General features: G+C 42.3%; 1 protein-coding gene across 2 annotated transcripts in view; it reads right to left on the bottom strand.

Annotated features, from left to right (window-relative positions):
* The window catches only part of rab6ba (RAB6B, member RAS oncogene family a), an 88145-nt gene that overhangs the window by 3314 nt on the left and 66420 nt on the right, over window positions 1-18411 (bottom strand). For both annotated transcript variants that reach the window (XR_013790497.1, XM_079506850.1), the window contains exons 6-7: window positions 12829-12922; window positions 6327-6393 (exon numbers count right to left, since the gene is read on the bottom strand). Coding sequence is in view for 1 of the 2 variants with exons in the window: in XM_079506850.1 (XP_079362976.1) it covers window positions 6327-6393; window positions 12829-12922 (161 nt within the window). In the remaining variant the exon portion in view is untranslated. The remainder of the gene's footprint in view (window positions 1-6326; window positions 6394-12828; window positions 12923-18411) is intronic.

Genomic DNA, 18411 nt, shown 5'->3' with positions numbered 1-18411 from the left:
TTTTGGGTCTCGAGCTGAAAAGTTTGGGAAACACTGATCTAGACTTCTCAGGTCAGCTGGGACTAGTCTGCTCTGTGACTCTGATGTGGAGAAACCACTACATAGAGAAAACTGCAGGTCTGCCACAACTATGATGACAAAGCTGAACCTTTCAGTTAGCCGCTTTTCATGTGTTTCTGTTATCTTAATGCTCTGTCTCAATACTTAATGTTTTGTGTAAAGCACTTAATGTCTTGTTGTTCAAATGTGCTATACAAAAATAGACTCGGCCTTGCCTTATGTTACATTATTGAACCCACCACTATTATGGATCCCTGCCCTTGTGCAAATATAATATTTCATTAGAATGCAGTGGAAAGAACAGATGTCAAAGTGGGATCGTTCTTGTAGATTTTTGCTACAGTATCATGATGAAGTATAAAATAGGGCATTAATTTAAGAAAAAAATAGGTAAATATAACAGAGATACATCTATGAAAAATGTGGAATACATTTTTAAGAATTAAAATTGTTATGGGGTACCTGGCAAAATCTGTTCAGATGGGGGTCTGTGCAAATATCTATAAATTTGAGGGTCCTTGAAATGAAAATGTTTGAGAACCACTGTGCTAGCCTGGCTTCTTGGCCAGACTCATATCATATTTCTTTGCCACTGGCAGATTTGCATCTGGCCACTGCAAGGCTACCACTGTGCTGGAGTGCCTCCCTCTGTTTGGAGTGATGTAATGAAGGCCTGCAGTGTGGCCTTAATGGCACTAGATGGGGCCATTTCCTGCTGAGTCATTTGCTGTAAAGTGCTAGAGGCAACAAAAGGTACTGTAGGGCGTTGACAGCCCAAATGACTCTCTGTGCTCTGCCGCTCTCTTTATATTTAGACTCCTGTGACAGCATATTACCGGTCACACATCATGCAAATTTTACAGTGTGCAAGAATATGTGTGTGTATGCAAAACGCACGCCTTTCCCTTCCCCACCTATATGGGATGTCATTATGGTGGTGTCCTCTGAAGGGCAACCTTTCATTGTTACGCATATATATGCTTGTTGTGCATTCCCATAGGAAGGGAAATGCACAGGCCCTTTCTCCGCAACAGACCACCCTGTGTGCTAGGGTAATGGTTCCCAGTGGTGGACTGGCCAGGACGTACCGGGCATATTCCCGGTGGGCCGCGACCGTAGGGGGCCGCTCAAGTTATATGATTTTTTTTTAAAGAATAAAGAAATGGACAGGCAGGCACGCCAATAGACGGAAGGCCACCGGGAAAGGTCCCGGTGGTCCCGCGGACCAGTTCGGGCCTGCTGCCATTCTGCCAGTGCCATCATGATAATTTCACTGTACCTGTATCAGTGAGTGACAAATAAACCCTCTTCTATCTTGAATCCTTTTGCCAGCATCCTTCTTGTGAGAGCAACAAAGGGTTGTGTAGTTGTCTGTTGGTTTGTATCATTTATGTTGTTCTGCAAAAGTGGTGGTATTAGGGCTATATATGGCTATATGTTTGAATAGCCAATGTATTAAAATAGGGTTAAAGTGGTTAAACTGATTGTGATGCAATATTAACTAATTTCGCTGAGGACCGCCTGGAACCACTAGCCATGAAGTCAAAGTTGTATTATTGCCCAATGTCTCAAATGGACAAGGGACTATGTAGTATGTACACAGATATACACAGCAAAATGTTCAGCGTACTTAACGTATTGTGCAATGTAGGGAATGCCTCAAGTGTTGTTTGCATTCCAAACGAGAGAAGTGCCGTTACATACTGCATAAAGAAGCCATGGAGGAAAAGGCGGAGCTTGTCTTTAATTTGCAGATAAAGAAGGTACTAAAGTGGGAATAAGCAACAGTGTAGCGTTCTGAATCTCTCTTATCGACATGGCCGCACCGTGAGTGTGGCAAAAATAGTCACTCTCTACAGCTCACAACGAGCATAAATCAGGCGCAGACTGTACGGTCTGCAGCAGCCATGTAGTGGAGATAATATGCAGAGTCTGTAGTGTAGAGCAGAGGTTCCCAACCTGGTACTAGTATACTAGTGGTACTTGAGCCCCCCCTCTGGTGGTACACAGAGGAGTCGCCTAAAAAAGACAAAAAAAGACTAAAGTAGAATGAAATATTTATATTAATAAAAAGGTAGTTCTTCTAACCAAGCAATTGGTTGAAATAGGCTCTCCAGTTGTTGCTGAAATGACAGCATAGCCATTAATAGAAGATTTGAGGACGGATTAATCACATTGGAAATATTATCAGTTGTGCTGATTAAAAGAATAAATTACATTTTACTCCTGTGTTAATAGCTGAATAGGATGGGGCAGGTCTACGCTCCTGTATTTGTATAATAATCAGTTGGTGGTACTTGGACAGCCAGATATATTCTGTGGTGGTACTTGGTATAAAAAGGGTGAAAACCCCTGCTGTAGAGAGAAGAGCTTTGAGCCTCACGGGCCCTGACATCCACCATAAATCACCATGACCCAGTAGACCCACCCCATTCCCCAATTTCAAACAGGCAATTACAAGAAAACGGAAGATAATAAATATCCTCTAAAATATCTACGGGAGAGTTCCCCCGGCTCTGCTCCTTGCGTCACCAATTCATCCTCTAACATCAATGGGATATAGGAAGCTTCAGCTGACCTACTATATAAACACTATTACTGCCTGTGTGTGTGTGTGTGTGTGTGTGTGTGTGTGTGTGTGTGTGTGTGTGTGTGTGTGTGTGTTCTGCTCCATCTGCTGTGCAGTGAAACCAGGACATTGTCCATCCACCAATTTGATGTGACCAGGAACGTAAACATCACAGTGTAATGGAATGCCATATGGATAGCATGTGATATATGCGTGCACGCACACACACGCGCACGCGCACGCGCACACACACACACACACACACACACACACACACACACACACACACACACACACACACACACACACACACACACACACACAGGTTTTCTTCCCATGTCCTTATTTATATTATTTGTATCATTTCTTTCTATCCATCCATCCTTCGTATCTATAGACTATAAGGGAGCAGCGTAATGTTACCTATACCCCAGGAAATGAGCTCAAAACACTCACTGCATTAAGAGACAAAGTCTGAAGGCTGGTAAAGCGTCACCAGTCAGCCAGCCATCCATCCGTCATCCTGATCATCTGTCATAAGTCTTAACAATGTCCTCACCCCTGCTCTCACCCTCGCATGCCTTATTCCCACATCCATTAGCTCTCATTAAAACCCTGTTGAGAAGAGGAGATAACACTTACTGGACATGTGGCCTGTGCACCACGAGCAGTGACAAGAAACACATTGACCAAAAGTCAATCAAACTAATAAATGTAATTGATTATAATTAAATTGATTATATACATAATCGATGATCTATGACATTTTTCCAACATAGAGAAAGTTGCAGATATGCAACCTCTCAACAATCAATGTGTACCATTGTAAAACACAAAACGGGGCTCAAGTGATTTAGTCTATTCTAGATTTTTTTCAATGTCAATTCACACACACACACACACACACACACACACACACACACACACACACACACACACACACACACACACACACACACACACACACACACACACACACACACACACACACACACACACACACACACACACACACACACACACACACACACACACACACGTTTTTAAAATCTACCCCCCTCCTGCCCATAAATGAGCAGAGGGTGCTATCTATCTATCTATCTAGTATCTACCTGAGCAGCTCTGAGGGCTGTTTGATGATAGGGCTGACTGCTGCGAAGAGATCAGACGGCTAATGAGGGCGAGACAGATCCTGCTAAAATACAAGGCGGTGGGCTCCAATCATTAAATGTTGATCGGAGCTCTGTGAAGTGCTTCTAAAACTTTTTCATCTGTCCCCCCAAATTAATATGTACAGTATTTGGCTGCACACCCCTCATCTGTAGATATTTTGTGTCGTTAAAATATCTTGTGTGAGCTTGAAGATCTGTGTCAGATTTGGTCATGTTCCTATTTTTTATTCTTTATATTTTAAATTAAAGTGAAATTGCTTATATGCGTTTGTGTGTTTCATAAATATTCAACTAATGAAAAGTATTAACAAGAGCTTGTGACTAAATAATTACATTGGCACAGGTTTTTATTCCCCTCCCATTTGCTGGGAGAGGATGACCGCCACAGGGCACCACCTATCAGGACACACCCTGTCAGACAGCTTCACATGGAAGGGATAATGACAGCGCTACGACATGCAACGCGTTGAAATGAAAAGATACTTTCATAAATCACTCGCCGGCAGTTACCATAGAGATGGCGCCCTGCTGCTTGCATGGGAATAAGAAAGACCACTGGGCTGTCTAAGATGAATTCAGAAACCCAAATTAAACACGCCGTGGAACAATCTACCCTGCCGTCTGAGAGGGGAACAGTACATCCTGTTCAACTGGTCTGTAGCAGGAGCATAAAGATTAATATGCTGTCTCTATTCCCAGGTGATAGTCTAATAAAGATGGACTTAGTTGCATAGAGCAGTGATTCCCAACCTGTGGGCCGGGGCCCACTGGTTTGCCGTGATGATATTGCAAGTGGGCAGTGGCGTGCACAGACATTTAGAGGGGCAGGTGCTCAAGTGGAAAAAAGGGCACTTTGTGCAGCGCGTGGAACCGGCCGGTTGACTTAATAGTGTGAGATTTATAGATTGTGGGGCCTAAATAATATATTAGAAGCTTTTTATCAAAAATTTATCAATGTTACCATGGTCCACATACTGTACAGTGTAACTGTACAAAATAAGAAAAAAAGGGGGGAAAAAAAGTGTTTTTTTCCTTTTTTTTCCCGAAATGGCACATTGCCAAAAGGGCAGGGGGTGCTCTAGCACCCCCTAGTGTCTATCTGTGCACACCACTGCAAGTGGGCTCCCAAATAATTGGCAAAACACTACGATTGTAATGATGTAAAATTAAGATTAAAACATTAATGTAAAAAAGTATTTTTCTCTAAAACCTCGACAAATGAGTTTTCATTGAGATACCGGAACATAAACTAGGAACTTCAAGTATACTATTAACATTCGATCCAAGGCGGAACATAATTGATTAGTCCCTCCCAGGACTACTTAACACAGCAGCAGAATGGCTGCCATGTTAAATGGTCAGATGGATGTGCCGCGAACACTTTTGAGATTTTCAAGTGGGCCAGAAAGGTTTGGGAACCATTGAGATTGCATAGTGCTTATGAGTGTAAGAATGGACACTTTCAGAGTTAAATGTGCATGCTGCATTGGCGCTAAACACTCAAAGAGGCATCATTTCTTAGGCCTAATAATTTGATGATTAATGATTATAGGAATTCAACACAAAATATCCCAGCCACTACTGGATCTATTAAAGATTAAGGCGATGAGGCCATGTTATGGTAATGAGACTTGAAAATTAGACCTAAAACCTTGTTCCATGCCTTTCAAAATTAATTGTTTCATTTTTGTCTCTTATGACGATAAGATGAAGATATTCATCTCATAGTTTGAAGACAGATATTCAGCACACATACTGAGCCCCACAGATACTGCTGTGCCGGTATGATGTGTTCACTGATGTAAAACTAGTGAGAGACAGCTACGGCATGGAAAGGTTTGGGAACCTCTGGGCTAAATATCCAGAGTGAAACTTTCCTTTTTTTAATTCCACAGTTTAATACATTAATGCAATGATATTAAAAAAGAAAATGTACTTTGTAATTGGTAGGTTTCACGCTTGAATACTAAAAAACTTTCGCTTGTAGAGTAGTAATATTTGACCAGGAGGATCCCAGTACTGGGGTTGAGTATACTTTGTTCATCACTGTTAGTTAGGATGACTAGGGTGGTGGGAGGGGTTTAAACGATGCCAAGTCAGTGGCACACTCAGTTAACAATTGGTGCCAGTGAGGACAGTGCCATACTGTTAAGGATTTGACTGATCGTTCAGTCAGGGCGTTAAATCAGCCGCCCCAAGGCCCTGCCCCATCAACCAGTGACACAGCCACAGGAGCCGGCCCAACACAAACCTCTCACCCTGTTCCCAGCAGGCTACACTGGTCTGGCACGCTCCAGCGGCACGCACCACCCCTCCTTTAATTGGACAAGAGGCGGGCCGGAGCCCAATACATCATCACTGGAAGACTGAAATGAGGTCAGGCGTGCCGATTTCTGTATACTCCGTTAGCCTATATATAAGGTAATTTCTAAGCGAATATTCTTCTTCTTCGGTTAACTATGGTTTCATTATCATACTCTTACAGGATTTACATATTAAAATTAAAGTGTCTGCCAAAAGGATACTTCCTTCTTTGCTCGTCTCCTGCATGCTTTCCATCCCGGGGAGTGCGGCCGCCACGCGTCGGAACAGCTGTAAAAGGGGGAAAATAAGAAGAGAGAGAGAGAGAGAGAGAGAGAGAGAAATGGGGACATTGTGACTTCCTCTCCAGAACGCTGGGGACGTGCCACTCCTCACACTGAGGACACATCGCCCATTCTCACCTGTACACATAAACACTTAAACCCTCTATGCTTAGTATAACAGACACGAGTTACAACTGTACTGGACCGTCTATAGCAAATCTCTTTGGCAAAAATACCCAATCTACAAGCTCAAGCTCACAGCTTGAAAATCTGTTATTTTTGCCAAATGTTCCCCCCAGAATCGTGGGTTCAAGTAGTTAAACAGCTCACTCAAGACCACTGACTCCCAGCATGCAACACTCTTAGTGGTGGAAAGTTATACCTTTACTCAAGTACTGTACTTAAGTACAAGTTTGAGTTACCTTTACTTTATTTGAGTATATCCATTTTAAGATCATTTTTACTTGTACTCCAAAACATCTCAGAGGCAAATATTGAACTTTTTACTCCACTACAATTATTTTAAAACTTTAAACTGGGCGGGACTATGTCAAAAATCATAAAGATTGTGCAATTGGTAACACGTTTAGATTTTCCAGCCATCATTGGACCTAGCAGAACTCACCAATGCTGAACAGAGCACACCTTGGCCATTCTCTCCTTGCGCTCCACAACTGATGTCACTGTCCAGGATCCTAATTTCCTACGTCCCCCTTGTCTTGCCTTCCTGAGACTTGGAGACCCCACCCTCCTGCTCCTGTCAAGTCCTGTGTTCCTGCCTGCACTGACCTGGGAGACCAGCCTGTGCAGCGCCCTACCCTACCTACCCTAATGACCAGCTTGTGCCCTCTGCTCCGTGTTAAAGGAGAATTCCATGCTAGAAGGCTTTCTTACCTTTATTTGTAGTTGTTACGTCCCCACCAAAGAGGTCCAGGTGTTATTTTGTGCAAAAGCGCATTATTGGCTATTTCCCCTCAATGAAGCCCTCAATGAATTGCATTGAATTGCATTGAATGGGGCTATGGGGTGTTATGCTAATTCGCTTATTTACATCGCTCAAAAATCTATATTTTTTGTATATAATATCCTCCTATATATGTAAATAGTATCCCGAGCGGCACACTTTACTACTTATTTTGATAGAAATAAGCGAATTGGCACAAAAACCCAACCCCCATTGAGGGCTTATATTAGGGGAAATAGCCAATAATGCACTTTTGCACAAAATAACACCTGGACCTCTTTGTTGGGGACGTAACAACTACAAATAAAGGTAAGAAAGCCTTCTAGCATGGAATTCTCCTTAAGTGTCTTGATGATGAACCGCGCCAGAGCTCTGGCTAGCCATTATCCTGATGTCCCCTCCTCCCCCGACGAGGCGACGACCAGCTTGTGCCCTCTGCTCCGCGTTGAGTGTCTTGTTGATGAACAGTGCCAGAGCCCTGGCTGACCGACGCCCTGATGTCCTCTCTCCCTTGATGACCAGCATGTGCCCTCTGCTCCGTGTTGACACGTCTCTGTGATGACCCCCACCAGAGCCCTTGCTGACCACTTATTCCCAGTTCCTCCTGCCCCACCTACCTGAGGATCTCCATGTTCCACCCCCGTCATTTAAGCAATAATATTGCTCACGATGGCCTAAAATAGCTACTGTATATCTGAAATTGTCATGGTCACGTCCTGAGCCCCTCCCTGTTTGTCCATGATTTTCCTCTGTCTCTCCCAAATCCTGCTCCTCTAACTATGATTGCCCTGAGTGCCATCAGCTGAACCAGGTTGGGTGACGAGTTCCGGTGACTATTTAAACTCTGCCTTGTGTTTGTTCAGTGCTGGATCTTAAGTCAGGTTTTATGTTCAGTGTATGTACTTCTGTTATCCTACATGTCATTTACCAAGTAAAGTCAAGTTTATGTGATCTTCTTGTCCTGCCTTTGTTTGAGTTCCTGCATTTGGGTCCTAACACCTGCAAACCGTGACACAAATTAAATTACTATTCAACCTAGAAAGGTGTTTTGTGTGTCTTAACGCTTGCTTTTGGGGCTAAAGAAACTGACTGAATCAGTGGGATTACCATCAGCTAATTATTTATTGCCAAATTCAAGATGGTATCCCAAGATTCTACTAAATCATGCAAGACATTCCCTCCCAGCGCTGCGAGCTAGTTGCTTTGCAGGTTTTGATTATTATTAATACAAACCCCCACTTAGCTATATTTGAAAATAGCCGATCTGTAAGGTTGTGTGAGCTTGTAGAGGTGCTATTTAAAAATAATTATAATTTTACCTTTTGTCTGGTGCATTGAGCACACTGTAATGTTTTACTTTTACTCGTACATTTTATCAAGTAAAATGTTGAATACAGGACTTTGCTTAAAGCCCATCTTCTAGCACAGATGCACTGGATGAGTCAGCACAGCAGGTGCGACACACTCCATCACAGCACTTCACTTTGCATTTTGACTGCCAGTAGCAAGTCACTGAAAACTTGTTTCAGCTTGTGGCAAATCGTCCACAAGCTGTTATTTGAGAAGTGAATGAAAAGTATTAACAGATAATATTGAACCAAAGAAAAGTATTAACAGATAATAAATAATGAATAATAACTAGATTGGATGAATTGGAATACAGGTTATTTCTTCCATTTCGTAACAGAAACAGCTGACAGCTATACAATATCCTCAAATGTCTGCTTGACTATTGCATTCAGGTCCATTACATCACTGTTTCTCTGTAACTCTGAGAGTGTAGAAATGGACCCATAAGGGTCCATTTATTTCACACTGAACACTGAAAATGTGTATATTCATTGGGGTCCCAAAGATAAAGAAATGGTTCCATGTGTACACTTCTCAGAGATATCTTTGTCACCGCCGTTGCCTGCAAGTCAGCCGCTGCCCGGAAATTACGAGTATAGGAGCTTGCTCTGTCCCTTAATGGAATTTTGGTCCAGCGTGTTGGCACGCTTTCCCCTAAATTGCTATTTTGGTCACACACATTTGAGAAGGCGATAGTGGAGTTTAAAAGCACCCGTAAGCCGTATGCCAAATTATTTTGGTGTAGCGGCACGCCTCCATGGAGATGTCCGCGGAGTGCGGGCTGCATCATCTCTCCTTATTCTCCTACGCATCTCTTTGTAATTGTCCTATAATCAGCAGAGGTGAGTGCCTGCCACTTCCTTGTGTCCATTGTGTTTATATAATTGTCTAGTCAAATAAGTTATTTGGCTTGTGCCAGGCATTGTGCGGCGTGCGCGATTCCATTTGCTCATTCAGTTTCATCACCCCATAGGGGTCAGCACAAATGAGACTTCAAATTGTGTATTTAGAATGCTCAAACGAAAATGGAGCCCATAGACCCATAAGGGCATTTTGGACCTCTCGTTGTTCCCAGACCAGATGTTGAGAACCAGTGCATTTCATCATCACCTACATTAGGTAGGAGAGGAGGGGCATGCTAGGAGAGGTACAGTAAATTGCTTCCCAGAGGCACCCACAGTCTTTCACTGGCTCTAGATAGTGCCGTTTAATCCCCATGAGCGCCTACAGTGCAGCCAGCTCCCAGCAGACTAGGAGAAGAGGCATGATGGTCCAAACCACCATCCAAATAGCTGCCTCTGTTATGGTTTGTTCAGTTGAAACCACCAAGGAGGTGCTGGTATTAAAACTGTTATGAGTGAAATCTGCATCATTATGGCACTAATATATCCGTTAAGTGCCAGTGTTGGGCAACAAACATAGCTGATGCGGTGCAACGCACTCTGCGTTTGTACAGTAGATCTGCGAATCTCTGTGCCCACACTGGTGTGCAACAATGTATAACATGACAATAGGCATTTAGCTGACACACGTATCCATCGTGGCCAATCATCTTCAATTCTCTGTGCAGCAACATAACAAGTGGTCGATGGTAAATGTTTCCATGGCCCTAGTAGAGGGCTGAGTGACGGCACAGGAAGTTCAAATACATTTTTAAACTAATAAATGACTGCCGTTTCCCTCCCCCTGATCAAATGAGAGTACTTTAGCCTCAGTGGTCTTATCTGTAATCCCTGAACCTGTTCCCCAACGATATGAAACCGGGAGGACATGTTCCAGTCCACACTGATTTAATTCTGGTTTAGATTGTGCAGCAGTTTGGCCAATGAATATTTGAGGCAAAGAACCTTCAGACAATTCTTCTAATGCCTGCAAGCTACTGCTCTGGACAGCATCACTGCATTATTAAAAACAGCCAGGACACTACATAATATACTACTGTGGTACTTCTAAGATCTGTTCTCATCCTGTACTTGTACTTGTTATCATGCCGTGGTTCTGAACCGTCTTAGTACCTCCACTCATTTTGTTTTTACTAGGTTTTATACTTAAAAATATTTACCGGTATCTTAAATTTTATAATGGTAAATAAATGGTAAATGGTGCATTTATATAGCGCCTGCTTTACATAGATTGTGCATTACATTCACCCATTCACACACACATTCATACACCGATGGCGGCGGAAACCATGCAAGGCACCAACCAGCACATCAGGAGCAATTAGGGGTTCAGTGTCTTGCTCAAGGACACTTCGACACCAATTCTGGGGGAGCCCGGGTTTGAACTGGCAACCTTGCTGTTACCATCCAGCCACTCTACCCCTGAGCCACCGCCGCCCGGAGGTTAATGGGGCTCTGATCTGGCTTAAACGTTGCCCAAATCTGGAGTCATAGATCATAAATATGCTGTTGCTACTGTATATCGATCTTGAGATCTACATTCCATTTTGAACATACTTTTTCCAATCTTATTTGGCCAATAACCAAATTCCCCCCAAAGTGATCGACTAAGTTGCTGCCGGCACATCTTTTAGTACATGTTTAACCTCTGTCTACAGCAAAGTGTTAAAGTCCCAATGTGCAGTGTCCAATGCCATGGGAGACAGCTACTAACTCATTAAAGCCTAATTTATGCGATGCAATGCATTGCTTGTTTGAAAATCAATTATTTTAGGCAGCGATGGAGTATAAATTTGGTTTAATTCTGACGAGTGACAGCTTGAGTCATTATTATGCATTCATTATGCAATAGTTCAGATAAGCCTGTGGCCCTGTACAAATTGTGTGGGCGGTTTAGGCATCAGAAATAGCACCAAAGTAAAAAAGTACTCAAATGTTTAAAAATTTGTCAAACTCTTTTTGAAAATAGGAGATCTGCCAGCTCACAGCATGTAGCATCGTGACACATTGTATAAGCTTAATAATGCAACGTTTAGTCCCTCCGGACCGTCATCAGGCCTGAAGAAGGTCCAGAGGGACCGAAAGCAAATACTCATGTACCGAGCAGATACACAGTGTGCGGGTGTATTTCATTAACCCATTTTGACCTGAGATCAGATTCTAAAAATGTCTTCTACATCCTGACAGTTTTCTGAAAAAGCTATGTTTCTATGTCAGTCGTTCTTCAATTTACAGACCTACAAGCTCGTAGCGCGCCACTCGGTGGCGCGCTATGAGCTTGTAGATCTGCTATTTTTCAATAGCTAAAGCATAACATAATGCTAACACCCAGCCCAGAATGGGTTAAGAGACACAATCTAAAATAGGTTAATTGGTAATGTTTTGTAATAATAATCAAAATCTAAAAGGTAAAGGACCTTTACTTGTATACGTTTTCCAATAATTGTAGTGAAGTAAAAGTATTGAAACATGTAAATACTAAATATACAAAGCTCAAGTAAAATATATACACATTTTACCCATTAAGTACTTTAGTAAATCTACTTAGTTATTTCTACCACTGGTGGGAGATGAGACAGCTATAAACAGTGTGAACACTGGAGCCTTTGGGAGCACGACTGAGACCTTTGTGTTTTAGCAGTGTCACGCCACGCTGTCCCTCCCTAGCGCTTTCGCTGAAAAGCTAGGTGAAGAATGGCCACTTGTCTGTGCCGCGGTGCTGGCTAGCAGGAGACGGGTCTGCCAGCAGCGCCGTTCATTGACACAGACACAATAATAGCTCCGCTGTGGTGGCCGTTATTCAGTTCGGCTGGCTTTCATCTCAGAATGTGTTATTAAGTGAACAGACAGCTGTTGTTTCTGTTGTTTTCAAGGAATATATTTGTTAACCCGGGCCACACTTCCCATCCTATCAGCAAGCTGCAGAAAGACAGTGCAGGACTAATCAGTCTTATCGTTGTCAGAAAGAAATGACCATGTCAGTCTGTAGACACATTTGCAGAGTACAGCAGACATTGATTGTGCATTAAGGAAGGCAGATCATGCCTTTCAAACAGTGTCCCTTATCACCATCAGTGAAGCAAACACACTTCCTACATGTTTGCAGCTTGGTAAAAGCTTTTTAAAGCGTTGAAAACTACCCATTTTAAACAGCCTACACACAAGTGTGAATCACGTCTAAAAGTCTAAAAGTATGGAAAGTCTTGTATGCAAGTCACTGGCTGACCTGTTTGACGTTATAACCTGTCTTGGCACTGGTCTCGATGAACATGACGCTCAGCTCCTTGGCTCTCTGCTCGCCTTCCTCGATTGTGATTTGCCTGAGAGTGGAGTAGAGAGAATGATCAGCAAAACGGTGAAAGGAAACTGCCAATTAACTGCCCCGCTCACATTGATGTATGCTCATTGCTCACAAATGATAAGGTACCCGAGCCGTACAAGCACAGGTTTGTATTGGATGTCCATTGTGCCTGTGTGCGCCTAAAGACGACACAAACCATCACAGTCATAACTCAACCCCTCCAGTGTTATTCTAGGATAGTAGGGCTCCACCAGCATTAATTAACTGAGTGAAAGTGATTAATTACGTTGTGCTGTGAGAAATTAATTGCTACCCATTTCGGTGACATTGTAATGAATTTGGCTGTGCAAGTCGGGCTCAGAAGCAGGTTACATCATGTCAGTTGTCCATTAAAGGAGGTGTACTGTAAGTGTTAGTGATACGTTTAATATAAAATCACACCCGTGTGAACTGAGTGGTGTAAGGTTTTATATAGCATGATCAGCTGTGGTCTGACGTAATGTCTGACGTAATGAAATAAGGTAAGGTATTATGTAGCCTGATCAGCTCTGATCTGACGTGTTATATGTATAGTGTCATTATATAGATATGTTCTAGTTATAGTTTATATGTATAGTGTATAGTTTATATGTATAGTGTTTATATGTATAGTGTCATTATATAGATATGTTCTAGTCACGTTCTTAGCTTACGCATGTTTCGCGATAAATGCTTTTTACATATGTGATGTATTCCCATGCTTTTTGTTCTTGCTTATTGTAAGTCGCTCTGGATTAAGAGCGTCTGCTAAATGCCTAAATTGTAAATTGTAAATTGTAATGAAATCACACCCGGATGTGATTTCACAACTGGCTTTTTCTGTGCAGAGAAAATGACCACGGTTGCTACGGTCATCCAGTTCACCCGGGTGTGATTTAATTACGTCAGAAATTATTTTGAACATAGCAACCATGGTCATTTTTTTATGCACACAAAAGCCAGTTGTAGGAGTGGTTTACACCACTCAAAAAGGAGGAGGGGGCTTACTTTAGGTTAAGCTCTATATTTGTTTCTATTGAATGGGGTCTTCCAATGTCTCCAGCTATTTAGTAAAAAGCTAGTCTCTCGAGACAGACTGTTGACTCACGTCAAAGGAAAAGTGGGCACTGTTTACCCTTTGTTTTGCAGATGCGTTCCCAGATTGGTATAAAGCAGGTTAAATCCAATTATTTATCAGCTTCAATTGTATAGTCTTCCAGTTCCAATTGTTTTGGTTGCATCATTCACTTCCAACTTGTTTATCCTGTATCCTGTATGAGTTCTCTCTCTTGACTGGATAAAATTGGATATTTAATTAATCAACCTGAAAATGTCATTTTCTGCTCTCTGGAGAGCTGGGGATACCCCTGTCACTGTACACGTAATTTAGCAATGATGGTCGCCGATGGCCTAGTCACTAGTGGTTAAGGCACAACCACATATAGGCTCCAGCTGCCTGACAGCGTGTCACAGATTCGATTCCCGAGCCTGACGACCTTTGCTGCGTGTCTCTCCCTGCCTCTCTCTCTCTCTCTCTGTTTCCTGTCACTCTCCACTACTACTATCCAAATAAAGGCAGAAAAGCCCCCACCCCCCAAAAAAAACAAAAAACAAAACAAAACAAGATGTACTATAACAATGACATGCTATCAGAATACAGAGCAACCACAACAAAATCACTTACAGCACGTTTAAGGCAAGCAGAGAGATCGGTGTTAAGTGTGCTGCTGACTGCACACAGCACCATGCAGGTCTGTTACTACTGGGCTTACATCAGCCTGCTCTGATGCTGCTCTGCTGGGAGGAAGAGCATGATGTAACCAGTCTGACTGCTTTGTTCCGTCCAGCACAAACACAATGGGATGCGCTAAAAACTACCAGTCCAGATCTGTGTACCCACTCACTCACCACTTGTGCACTGTGCGGGTGCAGCAGAAAACATCCCCTTAGGGGTTTCAGTTCACACCGTTACGTCAGATCACATTCATTTCCTCACCGAATGCAACATTGCAGAATATTTGTAGAATGTTTGCATATATTGTGCTGTTAGGACATTAATCACTTAAGCCATGTATACTTCATCGTACGATGAATAGCAAACCCTAAACCCTAAAGGGAAGACCCTAACAGGAGCCCTCGTACAAGGCTTCTTTGACTATACATGCACCTCCTGGTACCACAGCACCTCAAATGCCCTTAAAACTAGGCTCCAGACTTCCCAAAACAAACTGGTCAGGCTCCTACTTGGCCTCACCCCCCGAACCCACCTCACCCCTGCCCACTTTGACAGACTGGAATGGCTTAGGGTCGACGACAGAGTACAGCATCTTGCAATGGGTCTGGTCCACAAGATTTGCACAAACAAGCACAAACAAGGGACTAAATTATTTTCGCTCCTATGCCACCAAAATGTGGAACGCCCTACCAACAGTCATTAAGACATGCAAATCCCATGACTCCTTCAAAACCGCTCTCAAAGGGCACCTACGGACGGCTGCAATTCGAAACTGGCCCCCGTAAAAGTCTGAACTCAGAGAGTGTACAAATGGTTCCATTTGTACACTCTCAGAGTTAAATTAACATTGATTTTACAATATAAATTGGGGTCAGAGATATAAAAATGCCATTAAATGGGGATCCGTAGCCTAATGCAGGTCACACTGGCGGTACTTGAAATTAAAATGGTTGAGAATCACTGCTAGAGTCATAAAAATATGTTCTTATGCATGGGTTCCGTGGGCTAATACGTGTCAATTTGGGGGTCCTTGACATTAAAAAATGTGGGAACCACTGGTGTAATATATCAATGAAAAAGAAAGTTCCAGGAGGATGAAAGGTTAATAACCCCAAGGCTACAGATGTAATCAGACAGCCCTAGTACAATATGTTGGCTAAAAGCAGTTCTTCTTCCCCGGGAAACACTATGCAGATGGACCTGTATCCTTGTCCACCTTGTTTACATTTCCCTGCTAGGACACTCCATTCAGACATAATCATTCATAACAATGTGATGTTAAAATGATAATAATCCAGAACCAATAATCACACAGGATACAGTGTTTCCATTACAGCTTCCTTTACATAATATGTAGTTTTCCAATTTTTTCATGCCAAGGACCCCCAAAATAATATGGATTTGGTCATCGACCCCCATACAAGATTTGTGTTTCAAAAAGTTTCAAAAAATGTATATCTGCAAGTTCACTACGCATCACATCACCGATTTTGCTAGGGACGCTCTGGAGACTGGAACCCCTTCAAGGACCACTTGGGGTCCTCCAACAGCACTTTGAGAACCACTACTTTACATGATAGCTCCAAACAGGGGAAAACACTGAGGAGGAAGAAGGAATTCAGGAGATTCGTGAAGAAAAAAGCTTCTGCCGCAGGAACAAAGGCACTGCACTGGAGCGGCATTTACATAATAACACCACCTGACAGAGACTTGCACCAGTACTGGGGCTATTTCTAGATGCATTCCTCGGAGTTCCAACTTAAACACGCCAGCTTATTCATCATGATGGCACATGGTATAGCACAGCAAGACATGATGGACAGACACCGGCTCTCATAATGGCCACCACATTAGTGCTTCATTGGTGCACGGATGTGGCTTTAAATTCCCACTCTAAAACCAGGTAAAAACTAAGGGAGATACACCATCCTGCAAGACCTTGACAAATAAGGGCAGACTTGAAAATCTCAAAAGCGTTCACCCATTTGACCACTTAACATGGAAATGGTGTTAGGTGGGCCACGTGCTTTTTCAGAGCATGTTTATTTTTAATGATGAATAAATACATCGATTGTGTTCTGGCTTGGATTAAAGGAACTAACATAGTCTACTTTAAGTTCCTAATCTTTTCCCAATGAAAACACATTTTTCAGGCTTTTAAAGAAAAAAAATACCATGGCTTATGTCATGGCCTTTGTTTATATCAAATAATTAAATTCTTGTGTGTGTTTTGCCAATCATTTGGGGGCCCACTTGCAGCCCACGGGTTGGTTATCGTTGAGATACACCATTACCGTCCCCAGACATAAACTTCAATCATAACAAAGCTAAAACAGCAGGACAACAAACCTCTACCCTGCAAAACCACCAGAACCAACAGTGAGTCTTTTCCACAAGAGCAAGCAGCCGGTCCACTTGATGTCATTGAAAATCAACTTCACAGGCCGCTGCTTAAATCGAGTAGAACAGAGTGCACTAAACAATCACACGGCGCCCTGCCAGAGCCTCACACGTGTTATTTGTGTGTGTTCAACCGGAGACGTCCTGACGTGAGGTTAAAAGGTGTCACGTCGCCACCGAAGGGAGGATGTGATGCGGAGGTCAGGGCTGAGAACGCTGTGTCATCGTGTCAGTTTAAAAAACGATTGCTTTTCTCCCACTGAGCTGTCAACAAGCTATAAGCAAAAAACAACATGACAAAAAAACCCATCAAATGAATAACAAAACCCATACAGCGCCTTTTTAGAGATGGAAAAATACTACCATCACCCCAGCCAGCCACCACACATTCATTCATATTCACAAGTCTGATGACTTGTTGTTGAAAGCTCCACGCTCACAGTCAGCGGGTGGGATTATTCCCAACAAATGTCAGACAGTGCAAGTTGATTTACCCTAATTATGACACAATAAACAATATGACACAATATTTGCATAGATTTATATGCACCTACTTTGTCAAAGTACCCTAAAGTCAAAACAAGACTAATGCTGCGTTCACTACTCTAGCAGCAACAAGCCAGCTACAAGATACAATGCTGTTATGTGGATCCAATGTGTTGCTACTTTTTTGCACCTTAAGTCGAACATAATTTGTCTTTTTTTGGAACTTGCACAAAACCTAATTTCACCCACTTCTTTACACCTGTAAATCTGTGATGTGACAATAAACTGATTCTGATTCAACACCAACATTTGACGCTGATGAGCTGCAAAGGCAAAGAAAAAAGAAAAGGAAAAAAATTAAACTTTTTTATGGCAATGATGCAATTATGCGTCAATCAATCATGTTTTTGTTTTACCATATCCACTCCCCTTTTCTCTCCATACACCATAAAATTCCTGCTTGTATTAGGGAAAAATACTTGACAGCCAGTTGCCTGTTCTTTTATACTCAAGAATTTTATATTTTTCCGAAAACAGTGTAGCTCAGGAGTTCTGTGTCACCCCTATGAAGAAATTGTAATTGCTATAATTGCCCTTAAAACGCTGCTAAATTACATAGATGCACTTTACACCTTTGTACTTTTTTTGTGTATGTATGTTTTTAATTTCCTAATGTAAGGTACCGTTTGCCTGTTTTGTTTTGTTTTCATGTGGGGACTGCGGATGAAAATTTGCATTTTTGCTAAATCCGGTGTATTTACATTGCATTTATGTCCATTAATATGCATTGTCCCATCTAAATAAACAAATAAAGTAAAGTAAAGTAAGGTAACAGTCTCACTGAATACTAATTGTGTCGTGGTAAGGTT

Source organism: Electrona antarctica (assembly GCF_951216825.1).
Source record: "Electrona antarctica genome assembly, chromosome: 7".
Classification (NCBI taxonomy): Eukaryota; Metazoa; Chordata; class Actinopteri; order Myctophiformes; family Myctophidae; genus Electrona; species Electrona antarctica.
This window is presented reverse-complemented; position numbering and strand designations above follow the sequence as displayed.